At 42.3% G+C, this 22,287-nt stretch overlaps 1 protein-coding gene across 4 annotated transcripts in view; it reads right to left on the reverse strand.

Annotated features, from left to right (window-relative positions):
* Window positions 1-248: 248 nt before the first annotated feature.
* grin2aa (glutamate receptor, ionotropic, N-methyl D-aspartate 2A, a) overlaps window positions 249-22,287 on the reverse strand; it is a 100,966-nt gene continuing 78,927 nt past the window's right edge. For 3 of the 4 annotated variants that reach the window (XM_025064289.1, XM_025064291.1, XM_025064290.1), the window contains exons 7-16: window positions 19,256-19,458; window positions 16,530-16,701; window positions 14,997-15,150; window positions 14,162-14,287; window positions 13,833-14,062; window positions 10,745-10,905; window positions 8,296-8,385; window positions 7,685-7,782; window positions 4,590-4,828; window positions 1,305-3,257 (exon numbers count right to left, since the gene is read on the reverse strand). In XM_025064289.1, coding sequence (XP_024920057.1) covers window positions 1,305-3,257; window positions 4,590-4,828; window positions 7,685-7,782; window positions 8,296-8,385; window positions 10,745-10,905; window positions 13,833-14,062; window positions 14,162-14,287; window positions 14,997-15,150; window positions 16,530-16,701; window positions 19,256-19,458 — 3,426 coding nt within the window. Of the gene's footprint in view, window positions 3,258-4,589; window positions 4,829-7,684; window positions 7,783-8,295; window positions 8,386-10,744; window positions 10,906-13,832; window positions 14,063-14,161; window positions 14,288-14,996; window positions 15,151-16,529; window positions 16,702-19,255; window positions 19,459-22,287 lie in introns of all 4 variants that reach the window. The other variant, XM_008330175.3, reaches the window with a different exon arrangement.

The following is a 22,287-nucleotide window of genomic DNA, read 5'->3' on the forward strand; positions in this document are numbered from 1 at the left end:
AGAGCAGAAGCCACAGCATGTTACTGATTTACTAAGCACAAAGGTCAAGGATCGAGGTTTCGATTGTACGAGTATCCATTCACTAGATCTAGCAAGACACAGTCCCTTAGTGAAATCATGTTAAATGAGTCTGAGAGTGTATAACTGTGTAAATTCTCACTTTTGACACAGGAAAAAACAACACGTGCAAAATAACCTACTACACTTGATGGCATATTTTTAAAAAGCTGTGATTTGTTTTTTTTTTTCAAAAGCAATTTTGGTAACGTTTCAAACTAATGGCTATTCTGCTACAAATAAGCAAACACTAAAATCTTACATGGGGGGATCCAGATGCCAGAATCCCTAAAAAATCTTATACAGTAGTTTATTATAGTGAAAAAAGCAATATTTTGCATCTTTTCTATGTGGAGTGTCAGAGATGAAATGCCCAACAGCGACCATACATGTTCCTCCTCACCTGCAATCTTTCAGTCTCTCCGTTTTGTCGTGCGTTTTTTAAACTTATAGAAGCAGACAGGACTTTTTCTTCTCACTTCTCATAAATCTTTTATCACGGGACTAGCAGAACCTGATGGACCACACATTTCCAATTGCCAAAATGACTAAAACAGACTAAATGCTCCCCTCTAGTCTGTTAGCAATTCATTTCCTTCTGCCCTCTCTCCCCTTCTGCACTGCCAGGTGCCTCGGTGGCCATATTTGTCAAAATAACAAGCAGCAGACCGTCGGGCGAGCTCACTGTGACATCCCTGCCCTCTGGGGACATCTCCATGTCTGGCTTCAACACCAAACGTGCCCATCTGGTCCCTCTGTCAGGGTTCTTCTTCTCAACTAGTGAGCCCTTGACTTGACAGTGGAGGTGGAAAGATAGAGGAAGAAGTAAGGGGTCGAAGAGATACTTTCACCACTATTTTGCTCTAAATCTACTCTCATCCAGATTCAATTCCCTCATCGACTTCACTACTACCTCCAACATCATATTCAGAAATCAACTGCTGTTCAACAACAACACTTCAGCCTCACTGCTGCAGTGATCTTCCTGCTATGCCACTGTGTATCGTATGGCATCCAACTCATTATTACATGGCAGAGAATGGATATAAATGGCGATATCGTCTGCAAAGAGAGTAATAGTATTACTGCCATACCACTGACAGCATAGATTCTTTTGGGTTACAAAGCTGAAGAAGAAGAAAAATGAAGCGTGGCTATGGAATCCCTTACTGGATAACATAGTTGATAAACTTTAGTACAAACCAGAGAGGAGTAAGGAGGAGAGAACACATTATTTTCATTATCAACTAAACATCTGACTCCAGACTGGGTATTTTTTTATACACCCGTCTATTGCTAAACTGAGCTGAGTTTAGGACGCCGCGTTGGGCTGGGTATGCATTAGTCTTATTGGCTGCGTAAGGCATTACATGCTCCTTATTGTACATGTCATTGGCAATTCGCCCGTCTCGCGAGCAGTATGATGTAGTGGATTTCACAGAAGAGCGAAGATTGTTCGCATCATTGCGTGCTTTGATGGGACCTGGTCCGAGGACAGATACAGGTGAGGCTAAGCCCAGTTGTTTGTAAATATCAGAGGAGCTACGCCCATGGATCAGTCTGTTGTTGCTGTCCTCCCTCAGAGAATGGGTGAGGAAAGGATTTTCCGAACCATGGGCCGGATACAGAGACTTGCTTCTCTTGCTCTCCTCCAAATTATGGTTGAACAATGATTTGGACCCGGTGCCAAACAGTCTCCCAGAGCAAGGTCGCGCTCCAAAAAGATTTGTGTAGTGCGAATCTGATGAGGAATCCAGAAAGCGATCCTTCTCTTTGAGGCTGACACTACGCGCCGGTCGGCCCAGGTCTATGTCCTTGGGCTTTTCTAGCATTATGTTGTCAAAGGAGTGCTGACGGCTCAGCCTCAACCGGTTTCTCTTTTGAACATGTGGCCCATCTGTCTGTGGCCAATACATACCAAACATGTCGTCTGACTGCTGCTGCTGTTGCTGTTGGTGGTGCAGGGTGGGGCTAACCGGGTCTGCGAGGAGCTGGTCCTCGCTGATATCATACAGGTTGGCCATGTGGAGGCAGGCTTCACACCGATTATAGGGTGACCGTGTGACAGATCCAGTGGGTGTGTAAGGACCCGCTGAAGGGTAGCCAGTGGTCACTTTTGACAAGCATGAACGGCAATGTGTCTGTTTGTAGCGATCCAGGGTTTCATGGGGTGACAAGGAAATGTTTTTCTCCTTCATATTATAGTGTTTAGCATAAGTCGGGTCTGGTAAAAGATCGGAATCTGTGCGATGCAAAGGTGAAGAGTTAAGATGGATGATGGGCTGCTCACATTTCCTATAGTTGTCACTGTGGTCAGAGAAGATCTCGGGGTATTCCAAATCATCAGTAGCGAGACCGCGGCTCTCGTGGTACTGAATGGGGTCTGAGTGCAAGCTCATTTCTCGGTCTGAGTCGATGGTGTAAATTTTCTCTCCTCCTCCTCCTCTCCCAGTTTGGTTGGTTCCACCAGTGACCTGCTTAGTCTTTAAGTAGGACAGCTCCACCTCACTACAGTCTCTTGGGTATTTTGACGTCACGGATCTTTTTTTTAAGCTGTCCTTGGGTTTCAAGTGCTTGTTGTTTTCTGGGTCCTTGTAGGAGGCAGCTCTGCTGGAACAGTCAGAGACGTCAGAGTGGGCTGCTTCTTCAGGAAGGTAGCGCTGGGTCTTCATTGAAATTCGTGGATCTGGCATCAGCATGTCAGGCATGGGAGGGGGACCAGGTGGCACTGACCGCAGTGTTTCGACGGACTTCTTCCACAGGGTCCGGGGTGGTTTGGCATTAGTCTGCACAGCGTCAGCGCTTACGGCCACCTCTACTGTGTTTGGATTGGCGTCATTGAGGGTCAGAGGATGCTGGCCTCCCTGAAACATGTAGTTGTTGAGGTGGTTTTTGTGTCGATTGGCGAGATAAGACTGCAGATCACCTGTGTCCCCGTAGATCATATCTTTTGGGGCGTAGCTTCTGTTGTCAGCATAGATAAAATTGCCCTTCTCGGCCATCATGTCCATGATAATTGGGCCAGCTGAGTGCATAAACTCACGTTTGGGTGAGTTCATGTGGGAGCCACCCAGATTGGTAATGTTGGTCATCTGTTTGGCCGACTTGATAAGTTTGAGCATTTTGTCCTGAGGACTAAAGTCCAAATCTGTCTTTTTCTTCATGTCAATATGGACTCCGTGGATGCAACTCCAGATTCCCTATTTGGTGGTGTATGGAGGAATTAATGGAGTGAGGGTAAAAAAGAGGACGGGGGCAAATAGGAAGACGTACGAAGAAGTGGAGGCAGGTGTGTGAGTAGGATAAAGAGATGTGATGACGATTAGAATGGGATGAGGAGAGAAAAACAGAATATTAACCTAAGTAGGTTTGTGTTTGGCATGCTTTGTTCTGATGCAATTAACCCATTGAAAATGTCACTAAGTTAAACCGATTTTTTTTTTCCCACAACCTATAGTGACTTTTATAAAGCATGTTCTGTATGTATACATTATTTAAAAATGCCCAGGGGACACACTGGCACCATGCAATGTAGTGCAAGATGAAAAGATTTCTTTTAGCATCAAAATGTGACAACTCAGCAATGTTAGATATGTTAAGTGTGTTATGAGTAGAAATTCAGCAAAAATAAATTGAATTAGGTTACTGAGAAAATAATTAAAATAAAAATGTTGTAAGCTCTACAGGCATTGAACCATTCATAAATCTTTCACAAATCACAGGTAACAACAAAAAATAACTCACTTTAGTGGGAAGGAAATTAATATTTAATAAACAACACCGCTCTAAGTCAAAAATGGAGAAAATATTGAGCCTAACTTTTTTTTAGTACCCTCCAACCTTTTCAGCTTTTCCAAAATGAAAGGTAATAATCATTTGCTTCAGTACGTATGTTGTGGACACACGAGAACAGGCCATTAGGGATGAAAATGTTTCCCTCTTCTCCAACTCTGCTCTGTTCAACACACACACAGCAGCCTCAAAAATAGCACAGAGACACTGCAGTGCATTTAGGAATTCATGTCTTTGTCTGTGGTTTGCACAGACAGGGGGGAAAAACTGACCTTTGAAAAGAACCAGAGGTAATAGATTGATTTAGTGAGGGTTGTTGTTATTTTACCCCTCATTTACGTCCCCCCAACACACACACACACACACACTCCCACATAAAGAACACACTGCAATTAAAATCTATTTTTGTCTGTATTCAGGGCTGCCTCGTGATCACCTCTCCTGCTTCCACCCAAATGCCTCTTTTTCTTCCCTTTTGTGCAGCCCTCCCTTCTTCACCGTGTCTTACTTTAGCAGCGCCGTTTCTTTCACTGTGTGTGTTTGGGTGACGCACATGTTTTCTCCACGTCTTTGACCTCATTGCAGACGTAACGAACGCCAGAACAGTTACCGTACACTTCTTAGAACCTGATGGTGAACCACAGTAAACAGGCGACGCCACAACATATCCAGCCAATCACAAAGACAGACGCGTACCCTTCTGCAGACACCTGTAATGACCCGGGAAGGCAGGTACTCACCCGACTGATGGAGAAAAGAAGACCTGGTGTGCCGGAGCAGACCCCGGTGAAACAGTATCTGAGTCTCCAGTAGAACAGATGCTCTGAGACAAAGGTGATGAGGGAGAGACCCATGGCTGTGGCCAGCATGTAGAAGACACCAGCCATGTTGTCTACATCTAGCTGACTGGACATTACCTCATTCTTCTCATTGTGGCAAATTCCTGTCAGCCACTGGGCTTCTAACTCCTCCATTTCACCTGGAAAAAGAAGAAGAAACACACCGTCACAAAATGGAGTCAAACATTTGAATTATGTCTCTTGAGCCGAGTGCACAATTTTGACAAGTTTTATTACGGTAATACATTTATTTTTCTCTATTCTTCTCTGTAGGTGGCAGGCTTTCCAGGAAAAACATTCAATTTTAACCAAACTAAAATGTAGACTTGTTAAAATAAACCTACCTCTCGACATATTTTATTTTCCTGAAACTGAAAGGAAATTTCAAAGGTACTTGATATGTGCCAAAGAATTTTTAAAAAATGAATTAGTTCAGACTTGAATGTAGGGAGGTCATTTTCAAAAATAAAGATTTTAAAATTTGACTTTTTACTTACCCATGACGTAAAGGAAAGGTAAATTCAACAACACAAAGTGGTTTGAAATCCATTTTTTTCTGTCTTTAAATTGATCAGTGTCAGTGTTTATGGCTAACTGATAGCCTCTACTCATTCAATTATTGTGTATTATTTTACTACTTGTCCATTATTTTGGGCGCGGAACGTGTTTTAAGATCAAGTTCCACGGGCATTGCCGAGCAACAGGGCTTCGATCCCCTCTCTGTGTTTCCAGATGGGGAATCATTCTGTTATTGTGAGACGAGCAGGAAGCAACAAAGACCTTATCTTCTTCCATTCCTCACTCGGTGTTTCCTTTTGTCCTATCCTCCCTCTCTCTCTGACTCCTCTGACATTTGGTGCGTGGCTAATCCAATCTGTGTCATTCAGAGCTGCTGGCCAGGAAAGACAAATATCATGGTGGTGATCAGCTTGATGTCTTTGGGTGCAGCCTCACTTAGATGTCATTAACCCTTAAAGGACATTGAGGGACGAATCTGTCTCTGTTGGAATTGATGAATACAACAACACATACTTGATTGGACCGTCGTTGTTTTCTTGGTTGATGCTTAAATCACTCAGTATTTTTAAAGATCCAGGGAAAAGTTCTGCTGATATTTTGGATTATCGGTTGACTAATATGGTCGTTGTTAATAAAAATACACTTTTACTTTAAGAACTTCTTTAAATTCGGAGAAATTGTGCAGTGTATTCCTGAAATCTATTTTAATCTTAAATGGCCAATGGGTTCACCACTGCACAATGTTACTGTTTCATCATTATTGTGGTAAAAACATATTTTCTGTCAGTCCCTGATGTTCAAGGGTGGATTAAGAAAGTACACTTCCTGACTAGAGAGTGTCAAATATCAGTTCAGAAATATGAAGAGACAGTGAACGACATGAGTCACAGTGACAGGTAAATCCATCTGACAGAAATGTGACCTGAAGCAGGACAGGTAAATCCATCTGACAGAAATGTGGCCTGAAGCAGGTTCAACCGTGTGTATATGTGTGTGTGTGTGTGTGTAGAAGCCTGTTGTTTCCAGACAAACTGCGTTTCGTCTTTGTCTCTGTTTGATTGTGTTTTACTTTTTACTACTTTTCTCACTTTAGTCTTTTATTGCCTTTCATTTCATGTTGACTTTCTAGAAATGCAAATTCTGCACATTAGTCAAACATTTGTCCTCAGCACAAGTACAACCTTTCCAGTTCTCACCTACAGTGTGGAGACAGGTCAACAGTCCTTCAGAGAATTAAAAAAACCAACATATAACAGGAGTGTGTTGAACTGGAGCCACTGACGTCTGCTGGAGCCTTGTTTCATTTCCTACCTTTGAAATTCCCCTGTTGCTTAAAATAAAAAAACAAAAAGCAAAACTCAACTGTTCTTTAAACTTCACACAGCTGTTAAGACGCTTTACCCCTCTTTGAGAAATGTCAGATGTCATCTATCAAGAGCCGGCTCTCGCCTCAGTGCTCAGACTTCTGTCTCACTGACAATTTGTTGCTCTCCTCCCTCAGCCCCCTCTGTGGCTCTGGCCTCTAACACTCACACCAACATCCCTGTGGTTCTTTTTTTTTCTTTGTCGTTTCCACAGTCAAACGTAACCCCGTCACCTTTATTCATGTCTCTCACTGCAGTATCTGCCCCTTCTTCTCTCTCTTTTGTCATCGTATTAATCCCTACAAATAAACAGTGAAGATAATGATGAGCCGATCCCACTGTGTATTTGCACACGCTGCAGATACAAGAGGGCTGGAGTTGAGAAATGTGACAAAACCGCGGTGATAAAACAGGAACAATGATTGCACTCTTATCATCATTCTTTTTCCACTAATTAAAAAATGATGAAATGTGGTGGATCTGCAGCCAAAGTGCATTTATGTAACAATGGTTTTCTCTGATACAGTTTAGTTTCCCTAATGTCTCTGATCATGTGAATCAGATCAAATTTAATTTTACACATACACACACATACAACTACACACATTACATGTATACACACATACTGTACATATACACACATATATAATATATTTCTGTATATATGTGTGTATATGTATAAATATACATATCTTGTATCAAAGGAATTTGGAGATTTAGACACTTCAAAGTTATGTACACACACATTTAAAAACACCAAACACACACACACACACCTCAGCCTCCGCAGAGAGGAATACATTAGACTAACTTCCACACTTTGGCCTTTGTTTATAGCAGCCTTTTGTGTCCAGAATAACATCAAAGGGCTATTTATACCTCACTGCGTTCTCTCTGTGTTGGCAGCAGACGATACATTAGGCATGAGCACGTGTGTGTGTGTGTGTGTGTGTGTGTGTGAGGAACATCGGGCTGTGCATGAATAGCACTGCTGTGATGTGACCTCTGACATCTTAGCAACTTAGCATCTTAGCATCTCGATCTGTGTGTATGTTAGAAACCGAAACAGTGTGTGTGTGTGTGTGTGTGTGTGTGTGTCGGAGTGTTTCTCACCATCTCCAATAATGGCCAGGATCGCCAGGTCCACCTGTCTTTTCCAGTAGGAACCTTTCTGCAGGGCGATGCCGTAACCAGTAGTAGCGAAGATGTACCTGACCGCGCGCACACACACACACACACACACATACACAGGATGGTATTTACTTATTTCCAAAGAAATTCACCATCAGAGACACTGCCCTCTGTTTTCTTTTTCCTGTTATTCATTTGTTTAAATTACAATTATTTATTAATTCAATTCAAACGAGGCCGTGTCCTGTGAAAACCACCTACCAGAAGAATTCATTTTTACAAAAAAAAAGGTAATTTGTTAGAGTTTGGGGTACAGTTTAAAAATAATTAATTAAACAATTTGACACACAATAAGTTGAAGAACAATAATACACACAAAGATCAAAAACAATCCAAAGTACGGAATCTTTGGCCACAAGGGGGCACCATAAACACTTATGACAACATTTTTTAATGATGGGACAAATGCTCTGACTAGCATGGCATAGTCTCAAAAATACGGTCGCTTGTTTTTCATCTCTCAATTCTTGTGATGGCACAAAAACTCAATCGATATTTTTTTTGTCCTGTAGAAAATGTAAAGTTGCACCAACCCGCTGCCTATGGTCACCAGCTTACATCCCTCGTCTCTTCCAGCCATGTAATTCAGCACCGCAGCATCGTAGATGAAGGCGTCCAGTTTACTGAGAAAGACGGAAAGACAGAACAGAGACTAAGAGTGAACGTTATGAGCACGTGTGCTGTCGTTCTGTCGGTTTTTCGATGGGTGCATGTGAGGTAACGTTAATGAGGAGACCAGAAAAGAAACAGAACAAGTTGGGGTTTTTTTCTGCTCATATTGTCTGCAAATCATTTGTGTTCAATTGTCAGCGAGTCAACAATTCAAGGGCAACTAAATGCAGACAATGCACCGGGGAGGATACAACACAACACACTTGGATAATTATTATAGAATCTTAGAAGAAACAGAACCTAGGCGTCCAAACGCCTACTCTCTCTCTCTCTCTCTCTCTCCTTCAGTTCACACACGTTCACACCAACAGGCAGGTTGTGAAGTGGGACGTAAAAGATCCCAGACTTAGACTGACATTTTCACTGTAACTGATTCCATCACTGAGGGCTCTCTCAGAACCTGTCTCTACAAACAGAAACACACACACACACACTCTCTCTCTCACACACACACACACACAGCCCAGTTAATAGTGCAGTGCCTGGCTGGCATTTACTGAATGTCAGATCTAACCCTCTAACGGAGGCTCACAGCCGATAGTTTAGCTGTGTAATTAGCTTAACACAGCACAGGCTCAATCCTCACGCAGACTGTGTCCAAACTTGGAAGGAAGCAGGAGTGTGTGCCTGGGGATGTGTGTGTGTGTGTGTGTGTGGTTGTGGGGATGTAGCTGTGCAGCGGTGCGTGTCTGTGAGCAAAATATTCCTGGGATTTAGCCTTCAATGTAACACGCGTTCAAAGTGTGTTTGATAAAAATGTGGCCACTTTGCAGCTTTTGCTTCTTTGCACACTCGACCGCAGTGACATGAATTAGTTCACCTTTAATGTGAATCCGCTGTGCGGCTGTGAGAAAAGACTTGATAACAGCAAGGCATCACGGAAACCTTAAATTCTTGTGGTGATTTGTCAAAGTCAGTGGTGTGCGAAGTGTGAGGCGAGACTCCCTTGAGGGGGCGCCAGAGCACGAAGGGCGGGCACGAAACAAGAATAAAAAAAAGAAGGTGAGGGACGACGTCTGAACGAGCTAATGAGCACGAGAACGAAACGGAGTGATTTGTAACAAATGCAATAGGATTTAGAGACTTTTTCTGTCCATGAGAGGACTACTGCTCAAGCTGAGTCTGTTACTTTGTCTGTTTTTGTGTGTAAACTTGTGTCTAGTTTTTAGTGAGTGAAAATCATCATTGTACATGTCAGTGGTTGAACAAGTGTAAGGGGTTTTGTTTTGGTTTGAATTTTAGAACGCACTTGTTGCCATTATATCAATACCTTAGCTCCAACTACAGTATAAGTCATTGAATTAATCACTCATCAGCTCCATCTGCAGGTGAATCCATTCAGAAATAATACGTGATTGAAGCTAATGCAAGCACTGAACCTGATAAAAGCTAATGCTGCGACTTCATCTCTGAAGTCATCTGTGTAACTGTAGTAGCTGCAGTCAGAGCAGAGGCACAAATACACCAATACTGGAGTTTTAATACATACAATACATATATAAATATATAATGAACAAAGCAAAAATAAATGTAGACTTGTTGTGTTTTTGTTTTATAGACTGTATGTGCTCGTGTGTGAAACAGAAAAACAGAGAAACGGGAGTGGATTCCACCCCACAGCCATTAACCAATCAGAGACATCCCTCAGTATCATCTCATCAACCTTTTGTCCTCCATCTCATCAACCATCCCTCCACCTCCTGATACCCCTGCAGCCCCCCCACCTTTTCCTATATCCTTCACTATTCCTACCCCTCGATTTCTCTCTCTCATTGGTCCGACTTTTCATCTCATTACCACTTCCTGTCTCCTCATCTCTCTCCGTCCCTTCTTTCTTTCTATCATTATTTCCTCTAATATCCTGCCCTTGGACTCTTTCGTTTTTTTTAACAGAAGCATAAAATGTGTGAGGAGAATCCTGACTCCTCCTCCTCCTCCTCTTCCTCTTCGTCCTCCTCCATCTTTACCTTTTCTTTTCTCACCATCCAAGGCTTCACTCTTTCCATCCGTCCTTGGTTTGCTTTGTGATAACCTTTCCTCCTTTCGTCCCTGACACACACACACACATACACACACACCGATCCACTCGTGCCAACGTTACCGGCCCCATTATAGAGACCAGTACTAAAAATAGCCTCTGCCGTTTCCAGTGAGGAAGCCCATTCATCCACAATCTCACAGGAACTGCCACTCTCATCCTCTGGATCTCTCTCTCTCTCTCTCTCACACACACACACACACACAGTCGTGGATGTGTTGGTGTACAGACAGACAAACACAGAACTGTTTTCGGGCACAGGGCTTCCTTACCCTGACTTGAGGCTGACGAGTGCATCCTGGACCCCGGTCTGGTGATACTTCACCATGTACTGGTGCATGGCAGGGTAGTTCTTCCTGATGTTCCTCTCGGTGGAACCATTGGGAACCGTGCCAAAGCGAAACGGCGGGGAGTAGGCATACGGGTTCTGGAACTGTGAAAGAAAAGTGGACAAAAAAATGTTGGTCATTATTTTCTAACAACAATTTGACAACAGGTTTCAGGGAGTAATGACATACAACTGGAACAGGACGGGGACAGAAATATAATCTCCTCGTTAGTCTTAAAACTTCTGAGCGATGTTGTTCACTCCAGCTTTCAACCTGCGTCTTCACCTCATCTAAAGACTGGAATCAAGTTTTTCTAAGTTCCTTGGATCAAACCCTGCTGCAAAGCTTTGATAATTCAGGTGGTTTCACTGTAAAGTTGACGTTTGCACTGATTTCATACAAGTTCAATTTTAGGACTTGAAGATATGATGACAACATTATAGCTTTCCATATTCTAACCAGTATTATTACCATAACAAAGCTTCTTATCAGGACACATGAAAGACAACATTAAAACCGACCAAACCAAAATATCTTTTCCAGGATTGTTTTGCTCTAGTTCATTTCTAAACACTCCATATACTGTCAGTTTAATTGTAAGTAGTCTGCAGATTAAAAAAAACAATGCTACCACTGCAACAAGTTTTAGTTACCTTTGCTCACCAGATTTTAACGCCTCTTATTTTGAAAAACACATCCCTTATAGTGTGATAAAAAAGGAAATCCTCATCTTTAAATTACACTTTAACGGCAGCGCTCATCTACTCGCTCCCTTTTGATGCTTTTAATTGACATTTTCTTTTCCATTATTGTCAATGGTTTGATGTTAATTGAATATATACATTCACACAATGTATTCATTAAACGCACAACGACCACCTACAGCCATTAGTTGAGAAACCAGTGCTTGGATTTCTCTATCTTCTCCTATTAACTCAAAAGAAAATTTAATTGACTTCTCTTCATCCTCCACTCTGCCTCACTGCTTTTGCTTTTACCTCTCTCTCTCTCCACCCCCCTCACCCTCTCTCTCTCTCAGGTGTAATTCAGTCAAACACAGGTCAGGGGTGTCACAGTGTTGTGTATGTCACCGCGGTAACAACCTGCCCCTCAAGCACTGCTGTAACAATCCGCCCTCCGTCTCAGAAACAGATGAACCCTATCAATTAGAGTGTGTTATGAATGTCACTCTAACCACATGGTGTGTGTTTGTGTGTGGGCAGGTCATGTGACACCGAGGAGGCGTCTATAAAATAATAGTTTTTAGTCAATGAACAACAATAGTTAACAGGACAAAGTATATACACATAAATATATCTCATATAGAGATATAATTATCTCTCTATATCTGTATATATATAAAATATACACATATATACCTATATACCTACATACATACATCTATACATATACATATATATATATATGTATATGAAGGTAGCAGCAGAATGACTTCAGTCTACATGTATTTGTGGTGTTGTCATGGAATGTTTTTTCCCAGGAGACACCTCTTCTCTCCACTGGTGCCTCCTCCTCCTCCTCCTCCTCACAGCCCACATTTCCTCAACAAGGTCCAGGTTTCAGGGTCAAAACCACACACTTATTAAAGTGTAATTCCCAGAGCAGCCACTCCCCCTCTGCCTGATAATGACCACTGATGATGAACAGCTGCCGTCGTTCATCCCTCGCTCCGTCCATCGGTACGACATCCCAACCTTTTACATCCATCACAAATCCTCTGATCTCTGCTGCTGCTCCGACAGAAACAAAAACAACCTCTGCCCTTTTTGTTTTTGGCCTTAAATTCCATCGTCTATTCCTCAGCCTGACCTTTTCCTCTCGGCCTCTCTCTAGTCTTCCTCCTCCGACAACTTTTCTTTTCTCAACTTCCTCACTTTACATAATTTATAACCACGTATTATAATTAGTTTTCATCTCCGTGTACATTAACACAGTGGTACACGTTTAGCAATTTGCCGTCACACTGTGGCAAAAACACTCCATTACTCTGAGTATTTGCATTCAGACATTAATTATAAGCTTTGGAAAAAACAACAGGGATCGGCACGTTGTTTATTTATATTATTTTATACGACGCCTGTGTGAAACAATCCTCATTTCTCAACTTTTATGTTTGTTTTATGGATGTCGATGGGTTTTCTACAGTTCTCCCACGGAGAACAAATAATTCCTGATACAACTTTAATGAATTTCTTTCATCTTATCATTAACTCCTTCAGTTCACATTAACTGTGATGAATATACAGTGCATTTATTCTACTGTAGCAGGAGCTGAGAGTCACATTGTATTGTATTTGCACTAAAAACATGTTCAGTTTCTTAAAGAACCGTCTGAGGAACCAGGGCACTTTGTTCCTTTGAATAAAATAATTGCCAGCTGAAGGTTGGATTTCAGGTTCATTCTGTGAGGCCACTGCCTTTTAAGGAAACCATAAATGTGGATATTTGGAGAGACTAAATGTAAGTCACGCAGATGCCAAGTCACACCTAGAAAGAAATGCTTCACACCTCAGTGGGTTGGGCACCAAGTCTTCTGACGTGTTCACGAAAACTTGAAAAGTTGACCCTAATTATGTCGGAAACATTTTTTTTTTTTTTAATGCAGAAGTGTAATTTCCCAACTGTGGGACAAACGAAGGACTTCTCATCTTTACTGAGGTCATGGCTCAGTGGGTTGTAAGTTCATCTTCCTCCCATTTGGCCTGAGTTCAAATCCATCTGTGGAACTCTGTGTCCCTGACCTCCAAATAAACACCAAGGACGGACCAATTAATGCGTTAATTATCCACTAAGGTGACCCCTGAAGGTCACTGTGTCTTAACCTGAAACTGAAGCTTCATTATAAAGAGTTTATTTTCTGACTCCAAGTTCTATCAGTTCCAAAGTTATCGTTGGAGTTTTAAAAACTGTCAGCTTGTTGTGCAGAAAAGAATTCCAGTTTTGGAGTTTGTTTGTTTGTTTCCCATAAAGCATGACTCAGCAGGTGAAACCTCCAGGTTCTGTTCTTTACCTTGTTGTCAGACAGCCCTGTGACTTGGTCGACAAACTCCTCCTGGATCATGAAGGCGGCCAGGTTGGCAGTGTAGGAAGCCAGGAAGATGACAGCGAAGAAGGCCCACACGGACACGATGAATTTACTGGTGGTGCCTTTAGGGTTCTGCACCGGCACAGAGTTGTTGAAGACCAGACCCCACAGCAGCCACACGGCCTTACCCATGGTGAAAGACGGACCATGGGGGTCTGAGGGGGAGAGAGAGTAAAAGAAGAAAATAATGAGGGTTTGATTAACAGAGGAGTTAACACAGTCTTCTTCTTCTTCTTCTTCTTCTTCGTGCTCACCTTTTCCCTGCGCCAGGTTTCTGTTGAAGCCAAGTGGACTGATGTACTCAAACATGAAGACAGCCATTGCAGTCACCAGTAGGAGCATCACAAACATCATCACCCAAACTGATGCACTGAATGGCTCTGAGACACAGAGAGGGCAGAACATAAAAAGACACAGATTAAGTATGAACTCCTGCAGCGTCTCAGTTTTATACCTCATACATCAGGCAGGACTGAATGGAACCAATAAATCAATCACCTATAGGCCCACACACACATCTGTGTGTGGGCCTGCCTCTCTCTCTCTCTCTCACACACACACACACACAGCGCTCCTGTTTGACAGTGTGTACAGTGTAGGAAGCCCTGGTGTCAGCACTCCTGTCTTCTCTCTTAGTTCACAAACTACTGCAGAGATTAAATCCTGCACTAATGTATGGGAGAATACTGCTGCCACTATGTATGTGTGTGTGTGTGTGTGTGTGTGTGTGTGTTGGCAAGCATCCATTACGGGGTTTCCTGCTTAGCCTTCATAATTACACTTCCACAGCAGAAACAGCACGGAACGCACATGTCAGCGTGGATACCTGTTTGTGGGCATTTAATCCTGTATGTGTGTGTGTGTGTGTGTGTGTGTGTGTGTGTGTGTGTGGTGTCAAGTGCTATAAGGAGAACGTGACTCAGCGTCCATAATGTGAATATCCAGCCCCCCCCCCATCACTCAGGTTAAAATCCTGTGGTGAAGTACTAAACTCCTACAGATTACTGACAGCTGTGAGAGTGAGACTGGATTGTGTTGTCATCTTTCTGTGTGGACGGAAAAAAATAAAAGTTATTCAGTGACAGTTACCGAGAAACGCTGATGGGGAGACTGTTCCATTACTACGGGACACCATGACGCTGATCCCGGTTTCCACGAACGGGACGGAGAAATCGATGACCTCAGAACGCTCCTCATTGATCGTCAGAGATCCGACGGCCATGACGGCTTTCTTATAGACCACCTTTTTTGTGGGCAGGGCAGAGGAAGGGAGTCAGGGGAGAGGGGAGGAGAAAAGGTGGCAGGTGACAAGATTGTGAGTGATGAAGAAAGTAGAAGGAGGAGGAGGAATCATGGGAAACAAAGGAGAGGAGGAGCAGAAGAAGAAGGAGAAGAACATTTACATTTTAATGTCCAGCTATTGTGGGAGAACTCCCTGAATGCAACACTCAATTATATACAAGACACAGCGCCCCCTCCACCCAGTACTCTGCCGGTTAAAACTCCCAGTTCACAGTTTTCATTGTGTCAGCAGACAGACAGACTGACAGACAGACAGACAGACAGACAGGCGGTGGTTCCTCCACCCACCCACCGGGATATACACATAAAACAAAGATGATGGTAATAACACCTCTTTAGTTATGTGCCTCAGAGGTCCACTAACTGTATTATATTATCTTTCCTCATGATAGTAAATTAAATATATATATATATATAAAGACCAGCTTAGCAGAAATAGTGAATTTTATTGATAACGCATTAAGTTTTTAATCAGTGGGTGAACTATAATTATTTGATCTAATGAGTAAAGAGGTGCTGAACAAGGAAAACATCAAGTTCAATTTAGCAAATGAAGTTTATCATGAAAATATACAGATGAAACCATTGGGTTTAAAACTAAACTATTCTATTTTTGGGGTGGGAGAAATGAACATTTTGTTTAATTGTATATAGTCGTTTTCAGGAGTTCCTGAGTGGAAGAAAAACCTACAGTATTTAAACACTTTCTTCACTGGACATCTGTCGTTTTCTTTCTGTCCATTATTTCACAAAACCTTTCACAAAGCCCCGGCTCAAAGACAAAGTGCAGATGAGTCCACAGGGCTGTGGAAGAATTCTTTGTCTTGTTCACCTGATGACTGGTTCTGAGTGATTAGCTCTGACCTGTGGTTTTAAAATGAATGAATTTGTCATAGTGTGATTTGACTGGCAGTCAGCGTGGTGAGAGATTTCACTACCATTTGAAAAGTTCAGCCATTCTCCGTTTTTTTTTTTTTTTTTGCTGCACCAAATTCTAGCAACTAGACACAGCAACCCACGTAGACCGAGCAGCTGTCAGTTGATGCCTCTGCTGTGTACTGTATATGTGAATTCTTCTCCATGAAAAAAAGCAGTGAGTGAGTGGGCCACATCTTATATAGTTATTTTTTTTTAAAGTAGAAATCATGAGTTTTTTTTTCTTCTTCTTTTTGCTCTAAAAGATTGTTTACAGTCCTGTTGCATCATAAAACAGACTTTATCAACGTCCGACTTTTCTATTGGATGATTTTAACCCTGTTTATTTTTAGGTGTGATGATGTCACAGTTGGAGTTTCCCTCAGTGATAAACTCATGTCTCACCTCTCCCACCATCCCATTCCAGACATTGTTGATCTTCTTTCCATGCTTGCCATTGGTTACCAGGTACAGGTCATAGGTGAACTTGACATATTTGGCGATTTTCTTTAGGATATCAATGCAGAAGCCTTTGCAGCACTTCTTGATGTACGTGCCCCCCGCCTCTGTGGTGTTGCTGCACAGACACAAAGGAGAAACAAAACAGAAATGTTTTCGTCTGTTTTAACTTCTTCCTTCACACGTCCTGTCAGGACAAAGGTGTTCCTCTACCATCTGTGTGGATAAACTGACACGCGCACACACATCATCCTCCAGACACCTGGGACTGTCATTTACCTTTTATGTGTGTTTTGATGAACTACTGTCACGCTTTGATTCAACAACACAGACACAGAAGAGAGTAAAGTGTAAAAAATAAAAATAAATAAAAATTACTCCAATTTTGGCCTAGGAGTTACTATTCAGATTACCAGGCTAAAATGACCTGTCACTACCTACAGTATCTCCATTACACAACACATTAAAATATATTTACAAATATAAACTGAACATACATATATACTCACTATTACACACTACAAAACTAGATAGATAGATAGATAGATAGATAGATATTTAATAATTTTTAATAATATCATTTGTACAACTCTACATATTGGGCGTCTGGTATTAAGGTCATTTTGTGTCCAGAGAGCATCATCACTACTGTAAATAGGATGAATTTGTTTATTTTGAAAGCTGGTCCCTGACTGATCTGTCAGTGATGTTGTGTACTGTGCTATTTATACTTTATACTTTTTTGTTTTTAAGTTTTACCACAACAGCTGTTTGAAAATGACATAAAATATAATTAGCATTGAAATGTCAGAAATTCCAGAAGCGTAATGTGTGTAAACAAAAACCAAGCTAGTTCATTAGCAGGGAAGCAATATGTCTTCAGTGTAGCCACCACTTTAAAGCCAGACTTCTGAGTAGGACATGCAGTACAGTGGGCTTAGGCGTGAGGTTGTGTATACATTATTCCATTAATTTGACAGCTTTAAAAAAATTAGGCTCGGTGCATGATTAAAGGCATGATTAAAGTCTTATGACCTGAGGGCACAATAGAATCTTTTTTTTCATGCTGATATACAGCACTGATGCAGCCATGTAATGACGCACCAGAGACAGAGAGAGGCCTGAGCCGGGAACGAGCCGTGTGATAATAATAGGGTGGAGGAAGCCGAAGTCAACTTTCTGGCAGATTCAGCTGGCAGGGCCACTGACAGTGCAAGCATATAGGTCAGGATTGCTATAGCTGCCTTCATGAACACAGTGTTCCCACTTAGGCAGACCATGGTACAGTTCAGGCAGCGGGAGCATGTGATTTTATGGAGGCTGTTTGCAAAGTTACCGGGCAAACTTGATCTAGAAACACTCCAGGGCCTGAGGGGTCTCCTGAGAGCCCGCTGTGGGTATATATGTGTGTGTGCTTGTGTGTGTTAGTTGTCCGTGGGCCCAGCCTGGATGAGTGGATTTGTGGTTCTGCATGCATCCATCCATGCATTCCCCGACCGCGAACCACCCTCCCTCTCCCCCGTACTCTGCTCTTCTTCATCCACTTTCTGCCTCTTCCCTCCTCTTCCATTTAACCCTCTTTCTCCAAATGGACACCAAGGATGCTTGAGTGGAAATTGCACCGAGGAAGAGGAGAATGCGCCCAAACGCACTGGCCTGCGAGTGAGTGGACATGTGCCCACGGAGGCTGTGAACGGGCTTGTGTGTTTGTGCTGCTGCTGCTCGGGGATGTTTCATCCTGCGTCCTACTTTACAGTTAATCTGGTTGAAAATCTCTATTGGCCTCTTCCTTTGCAGCTCGTCGCAGCCAAACCAGGTCCGTGTGTGTTTGTGTGTGTGTGTGTGTGTGAGACTGTGAGTGTATCTGTAAGGAATACTGTGCAGTGAAAAAAAACATCAAATTATCTGCAAAGGAATTACACGGTTTGATTAGCAGCAATTCACTTCACGCCCAAACACACTGTGTGTGTGTGTGTGTGTGTGTGTGTATTCTGTGAACTTGCTGTAGCAGAGGCTGAAATTTTTGGACATTAGAGGGAAATTGGTAAAGAGCAGAGAAGTAAAGTGCTGACTTCAGCAGTTGCCTCCATTTTCTGTGGGAGAGAGGAAGAATCTGCTGCATAGATCTCACTCTCTGTAGCTCTGGGCACTCAGAGAGGCAGAGCAGGAGAAAATCCACCAAAACAAAATGGAAAATATACCCTGGGCTTTTCTAACCTCTGTCTGGTGATAAGGTTTATTGTTTTATTTTCACTATTTCATGTTTGAACATATCAATTACTAGTATACAACAATGTTTACGGCTCCACAAGAAAATATTTGAGTTTTTTTCTTAAGCACATTATTAGGCAAAAAAACTAAAATGTTTCACTACAACTCTAAGTGATTCTTTTGTTTCTTTTTCCTCCCTTTGAACCTGTGTTTTGCTTTGTATTATTATCTTTCTAAAGAAAAGTTCATATTAAATATTTAACTGCAACCATTTTTGGATTGTAATCAAGTAAATGTGTGGATCAGAATCAAATCCATTACAAAAGTTCATATTAAATATTTAACTGCAACCATTTTTGGATTGTAATCAAGTAAATGTGTGGATCAGAACCAAATCCATTACACGTTAAAGGTCTTTGTGTGTGTGTGTGTGTGCGTGTGTGTGTGTGTAGTAAACCTACTCTTTGATATGCTTTCTGCAGGGCACAGAGTTCCTCATGCAGGTCCCCGTGAGCCTCTCCACATCCTCCACTATCACAAAGGGCTTCTCTTCTAAGGTGACGATGGACAGGTGGTTGTCATCAAGCTCGGCGTCACCAAAGGAGTTGAAGCGCGGCCAGACTGGATACTTCAGTGTCAAGCTGCGGTTGTCCAGTTTTCCCATCTAGAAGAGCAGGAAGACAAAGACGGTGAACGGAGGAACGAGCTCCTTGTCCTGAGATGTTTGGTTGTCTTAGAAATAAACAAGAATTTCTGTTTATTTAACACTTGATATTTACTTATCAGGTTAGGATAGTCAGCATCTGCAAAAACTTCAACTTACTCTACCGGCCGTAGTCTTTTGCTTTTGTTAAAGAAGACAAGAGTTGGAGTTGATTATAGATGCAGTTACAAGACAGAGCATTTAATATTACATGTGCTGCTTCTTTGGACATAAAAACAAACAAACATACAAATCACAAACCATGTTGTCTGTCTGTCATAAATGTCACAATGTGATGTAAAAGCCAACACGGATGAGGATCCCAGAAGTAAAGAACAGCAGCAGTACGACTGTGCTGCAACACTGTTAATAATTCACCCAGTTTTTCGGAGTAGTGATGTCACAGACTCCCCTATGGATGTCCTTTCCCCATCGCACACCTGTCCGTAAACGGGTGTAGCGGGCGAGTGAGTCTTTGCCTGCGAGTCTCTCTCTACTACTTGACGGTTTCTTGTCAGACACATGAAGTCGGGGAGAACATCAGGCAGCGCGGCTCACTTCACTCCTCAATAATTCATGTTGTATGGGCAGAAATGGCAGAAACTCACTGTTCTTTCTCTTTCTCTCCGTTTGAATTTCTATTTTTTGTTTACATCTGCACTTCGGGAAATGAACAAAAAAACTACTACTGACATGTAACATGGATCTAAAAAGTTTTCTCATCTGTGACCAGCAGACCCTGAAAGCAAAGGACGGGGTGGGGTGGGGGTTATTACTGTACCTGGACCCAGGAATATTATATAAGCTCTCAGCTGCTTAGGCTGAGAGGCAGTGGAAATTAGCATTTTAATTGTTTTGCTGTAAGTGATTTTTGTCTTTCTATACTGCAGGGATTAGCTTCTGTCCGGTCGTACCCTGCACGTAGATGGCACTGTCCTTCCTTCTGTGTGTGTGTGTGTGTGTGGTAGCTTTGTATGTGTGATGCTTTTCATGTGTGTCACCTTCACTCCTCAGGGAACGGCTACATTTGTCTATCTGTCTAAGCACAGCTGTTTTGCATTTCACAAGTGAGTGAGTGCTGCAAACACGTGTGTGTGTGTGATTCCAAAGGGTGGTGAGGGAGTAGAGTATGAAATGGGATTGGTAATGTAAAAGTGAGGGGGAAATTGGTGCATAATAAGTAAGATAAGACTTGTGTGACAGAAATAATGGGAACCAGGGGAAAAGAAGCAGATAAATCAGAGAGGAGCAGCACTGAGGGAAGTGTGCCTTCAAAGCATTTGCATTATGCTCCACAAGCAGTTTGGACGAGTGGCCGTTGCTTCCTGTGTGTAACAGCAGCACACAAGCACCACAGCTGGTGCAACTGTGTAACATAATTGGAAATTTCACAGGTCGAGGCAGAAGAATTGTCAATTCTGTCCCGTTTTACACAGAAAATTTTACCGCACTTAATTGTATCTGTGTTTTGAGTGTGTCGTGTCACGTTCGACTGTATGCAGATGACACATTATTTAATGTGACGCAGTTTAGCTGCAAAAAAAAAACAGCTTGTTTAAGGATATGTGGGAAGAGATAACAGCTCTGATAATAGGATATTTAAAAAGGAGGGTAAAAGAGATCAGCTCTGATAATAGGATATTTAAAAAGTAGGGTAAAAGAGATGGTGGAGGAGCTGAAGGAGGAGGAGGAGGAGGAGGCGAAGCTGACTTCAGCAGCCCTGGTGATTTGCTCTTCTCCCTTCCCCTCACTCTTCCTCTCTAATTAAAGAAAGAGGGGTTATAAATTAATGCCCAGAAAGGTGCAAAGGATTCACTGTATTGACGAGCCACTCAAGAGGAAACTGGAGCTCCTCATAAGAGATGCCAAACACACACATTTTTGTGTTTCTCTAGCACCTCACAAAGACATAATGCGCTCCCCTTACCCCAAACTTAACCATTACAAGACTAATGTGAATTCTTACCTGATTCTAATCATAACTCAAGTATCTCCATAACAATATTTATTTATGTGCCCACAAGTATAGCTTTACCAGGAAGACACATACCCACAATCCATTGAGAGTATATGAGTGCATGTAACATGACAGGGAGTCCAGCAGGAGGTATAGATAATCCCATCACATTATAATCTCCTGACAGATACAGACCCGTGAAGAGATGACATGCCCTACTGCTCTTTCTCTTTCTTCTGGACTGTCTTTGCTCTCTTCTCCTGTCTTTAGTTCTTCCACCGGACACACTGATGTTAAATAAAAAAAATAAATTATTTAAGGTCGATCCTCACATCAAACACCTTCTTTGTGCCAGTGTTGCTGGGAGAGCTGTTACTGTGGCACATTGCATTGTGGGAGGATGAGTTCCAAACAGCCCAGAGAAACCCGTTCAGTCATAAAACACTATCTGTCACCGCTGTCATACAAAATTATGTCGAGCGAAAAGGATTTCTGCCCTCCCTTTTTTATATTGTGTGTGTGTATTTGTGTGCGTGTGTTTGTGTGAATATAAAGGCGGAAAGAAGACGACAGCGTGCAGGAGCACGGCAGAACTGCATGCACGGACCTGACATCTCTCCTTGAAGTGAAGCTCTTTCATTAAGCTTAACTGAACACTGATGCCTGGGTGTGTGAGCGTGAGGGTGTGTGAGCGTGTGTGTATGTGTGTATACGTACAGTACGTAGACTTTGGTGTGGGTCTACTCTCCATATTGTGATTCTCCAAGCACAAATCCCATGCTGTCTGTAATAATTATTTTGTGAACTGCCTGCTTACACTGCAGCAGTTCCTG

This window comes from Cynoglossus semilaevis, chromosome 17 (genome assembly GCF_000523025.1).
Source record: "Cynoglossus semilaevis isolate Cse_v1.0 chromosome 17, Cse_v1.0, whole genome shotgun sequence".
NCBI classification, from domain to species: Eukaryota; Metazoa; Chordata; class Actinopteri; order Pleuronectiformes; family Cynoglossidae; genus Cynoglossus; species Cynoglossus semilaevis.